Source organism: Eimeria tenella, genomic scaffold (assembly GCF_000499545.2).
Source record: "Eimeria tenella Houghton genomic scaffold, Eth_scaff1077, whole genome shotgun sequence".
Classification (NCBI taxonomy): Eukaryota; Apicomplexa; class Conoidasida; order Eucoccidiorida; family Eimeriidae; genus Eimeria; species Eimeria tenella.
This window is the reverse complement of record NW_013543551.1, coordinates 1-3527: the sequence shown is the minus strand read 5'-3', so window position 1 is coordinate 3527 and position 3527 is coordinate 1. Positions and strand designations below refer to the sequence as shown.

Sequence of the window (3527 nt, the reverse complement as noted above, 5' to 3'; positions counted from 1 at the left end):
CTGCTGCTGCTGCAGCGGCTGCTGCTGCAGCTGCTGCAGCTGCTGCAGCAGCAGCAGCATTGGGGCTTTGCATGCATGCGCTGCGCTCACGCCCGCGTCTCCGCCTCTGCCTTTTTGTGCTTCTCCTCCTCAGCCGTTGCCGATTCCTAAAATGCAATAAACCCTAAACCCTAAACCCTAAACCCCAAACCCTAGACTCTAGCTCGCACACAAAGATGACGACTCGCTCAAGTGCGTCTCCAACCCTAAACTTCAAAACCCAAACACTAAATCCTAGCTGTTCACAGCGACTGCCCGCAGGTGTACCCCAAACCCTAAACCCTAAACCCTAAACCCTAAACCCTAACCTTCTCCTTCAGCTCCGCATCTCTCTTGTTTCGGATCTTGTTGTCAATCAAGTTGTGCAGCGCCAACACCGAGCGAACAACACTAGCTGCAACACAAACCCTAAACCCTAAACCCTAAACCCCGAGCCCTAAGCCCTCAGCTACATCTAGTAATCCGCCGCGGGCTCTGCAATCCCCAGAAGCCCACCTTTAATACACTTTTACTTTAACCGTAAACCCTAAACCCTAAACCCTAAACCCTAATTACCAAGGTAAAGCGTCATCATGCTGTCGTTAGTTTGCGTCGCAAAGGCTTTAACCAGTTCGGGGCGAGAAGTGTCCGGCAGCAAATTGAAGATCTCCTGCAGCAAAAACCCTAAACCCTAAACCCTAAACCCTAAACCCTAATTAGCGTGGTGCGCAAAACCTCCTCCACTCTCCAGTTCAAATCCACTTCTTCTTCGCTCCCTCCACAACAATCTTCACAATTGATTTTATTATTTATTTATTTATTTATTTATTTATTTATTTATTTATTATTTACTTGCACAGTGTAAATGATGGTGGGGTTTGCCCGCAGCTTCTCTGCTGCAACATCATTTAAATAATCTGCAACATCTTTTAACTTCCTCGCCAAGATCTTCATCGTTTCTAGTTTGTCTTCCACCTGCACAAGTCGCAGCAGCAGCAGCAGCACCATTCACTGCTGCTGCTGCTGCTTTGCTGCTGCTGCAGCAGCAGCAGCAGCGAGCGGAGCAGCGTGCTGCTGGACCAGCCACGCAGCTGCAGACGGTGCTGCAGCAGCAGCGGTCAAACCGCCGCAGCAGCAGCCACCGAACAACCAGCAGCAGCAGCAGCAGCAGGCACCAAACAGCAGCAGCAGCAGCAGCAGCAGCAGCAATTACTTTTGTTGCGAGTGTCGAAGTGGATGCGTTTTTAGTGTCTCTTAGAAGATGCTCAACTCCAACCTCTTCAGCCTCATAAGCCCCTAAAGAAACGGCAGCAACACAAACCTGCTGCTGCTGCTGCTGGTGCTGCTGTTGCTGCTGCTGCTAAGATGGAGCGAGAGGCATGAGTGGTTCAGCAAATCGGAGCAAAGATAAGATAAACCCACAGACGCTAAACCCTAAACCCTAAACCCTCAGCCCAGCAGCAACAGGCAAAAAGGTCGCACAAAAAAAGAAAAAACAAAAAACCAAATGATGAAACCAATCAGTTAATTAACAATCTAACTTATTTATTTATTTATTTGTTTATTCATTTATTTATTTATCTACCAATTGTGCAAGGAACATAAACAAAAGACTTTCTAAAGGCCTTCGAGTTCGTTGGCTCTTCAATTGTGCAGTAAGCCTTCGCCGGCACCACCATGTCCTGCGCGCAAACCCTAAACACTAAACCCTAAATCCTAAACCCTGGATATTAAACCGTAAGCCGTAGACACTAAACCCTAGGCCCTTAACTGTAAACACTAAACCCTAAACCCTGAAGATACATTTCGACCTAAGTGGCTAGCTGACTGGCAGCCAGCTAACTGGCTAGCTAGCTAGCTAGCTAGTTAGCTAGCTAGGTGGGTAGCTAGCTATCTAGCTAGCTAGCTAGCTAGCTAGGTGGGTAGCTAGCTATCTAGCTAGCTAGCTAGCTAGTTAGCTAGCTAGGTGCATAGCTAGCTAGATGGCTAAACTGCTTGATACGAGCGTAAGTGGCTAGCTATGTGGCTAGCTACCTAGCTGCTTAGCTAGCCAGCTAGCTAGTTAGCCTGCCAGTTGGTTTCTTAGCTAGCCGGCTAGCCAGCTAGCTATCTAGCCACGCAGCTAGCTATGTAGCCACTCAGCCACCTATCTCGCCACTCAGCTAGCTAGCTAGGTACTCAGCTAGCTAGCTAGCTACTCAGCTAGCTGGTTGGCTAGCCAGCCACTCAGCTAGCTAACTAGCCACTCAGCTAGCTAGCTGGCTAGCGAGCTAGCTAGCTAGCCACTCAGCTAGCTGATTAGCTGGCTAGCCACTCAGCTAGCTAGCTGGCTAGCTAACTAGCTAGCTAGCTGCGGGACCTTGGGCTCGACGTCGACGAGAAGGTAGAAAGGGTTTGGAGTATGTTTTCGAAAGATTTCGTGGATTTGAAGGTCCTGGGGTTTTGCTGCAGTCCCCGTGCTGTACCACCCCAGGATCCGCTCCATTGTGTTCACCTGCAGCAGCAGCAGCAGCAGCAGCAGCAGCGGCAGCAGCGGCAACAGCGGCAGCAGTTGGGGTGAAGCAGCAGCGGCAGGAGCAGCAGTTGGGAGGAAGCAGCAGCAGTAGCAGCAGCAGCTCTTGTGGTGAAGCAGCAGCAGCAGCAGCAACGGCAGTTGGGAGGAAGCAGCGGCTGCAGCTGCAGCAGCAGCAGCAGCAGTTTGTGCTGCTGCTGCAACTGTAATACCCTGCTGCTGACGCTGTTTTAGCTGCTGCAGCAGCCATCCCGCGTGGCGCTTCAACACCCTAAACCCTAAACCCTAAACCCTCAACCCTAAACCGAACTAAAACGGTTAAACCCTAAACCCTAAACCCCGAGCACAGCCCCTCCACCAACCCCAACTCCTAAACCCTAAACCCTAAACCCTAAACCCAATCCCAGCGGTCAAACCCTCAACCGTAAACCCCAACCCGAACCCAGAACCCTCAACCCCAAGCCCAGCCCCTCCACCAAACCCAAACCCCAAACCCTAAACCCTAAACCCTAAACCCTAAAACCTACTTTTTTGAACATGATGAAGAGCTGTTCGAGGTAGTCGCAGTCCAGAAACCACACATTAGGGTCTTTGGGATCTTCTTCGAAAGGAACAGCAAAAGAGTTTGTTGCATGCCATTCGTCTCCAACAACTTCTCCCAATACGCACCCCACCACTCGCCGACTCGTCCCTGCCCACAAACCCTAAACCCTAAACCCTAAACCCTAAACCCTAAACCCTAAACCCTCCACACCAAAGCAACACCACAAGAGTTTGTTGCATGCCATTCGTCTCCAACAACTTCTCCCAATACGCACCCCACCACTCGCCGACTCGTCCCTGCCCACAAACCCTAAACCCTAAACCCTAAACCCTAAACCCTAAACCCTAAACCCTCCACACCAAAGCAACACCACAAGAGTTTGTTGCATGCCATTCGTCTCCAACAACTTCTCCCAATACGCACCCCACCACTCGCCGACTCGTCCCTGCCCAC

At 50.7% G+C, this 3527-nt stretch overlaps 1 protein-coding gene across 1 annotated transcript; it reads right to left on the bottom strand.

Moving 5' to 3' along the window:
* Positions 1-86: 86 nt before the first annotated feature.
* On the bottom strand, positions 87-3069 carry ETH_00016860 (26S proteasome regulatory subunit, putative; the record flags this gene model as incomplete). Its single annotated transcript, XM_013378839.1, has 8 exons — positions 87-146; positions 348-433; positions 595-688; positions 871-993; positions 1232-1314; positions 1604-1700; positions 2378-2512; positions 3058-3069. 8 exons carry the CDS (start codon positions 3067-3069, stop codon positions 87-89), a joined length of 690 nt encoding a protein of 229 aa, XP_013234293.1.
* Positions 3070-3527: the final 458 nt, after the last annotated feature.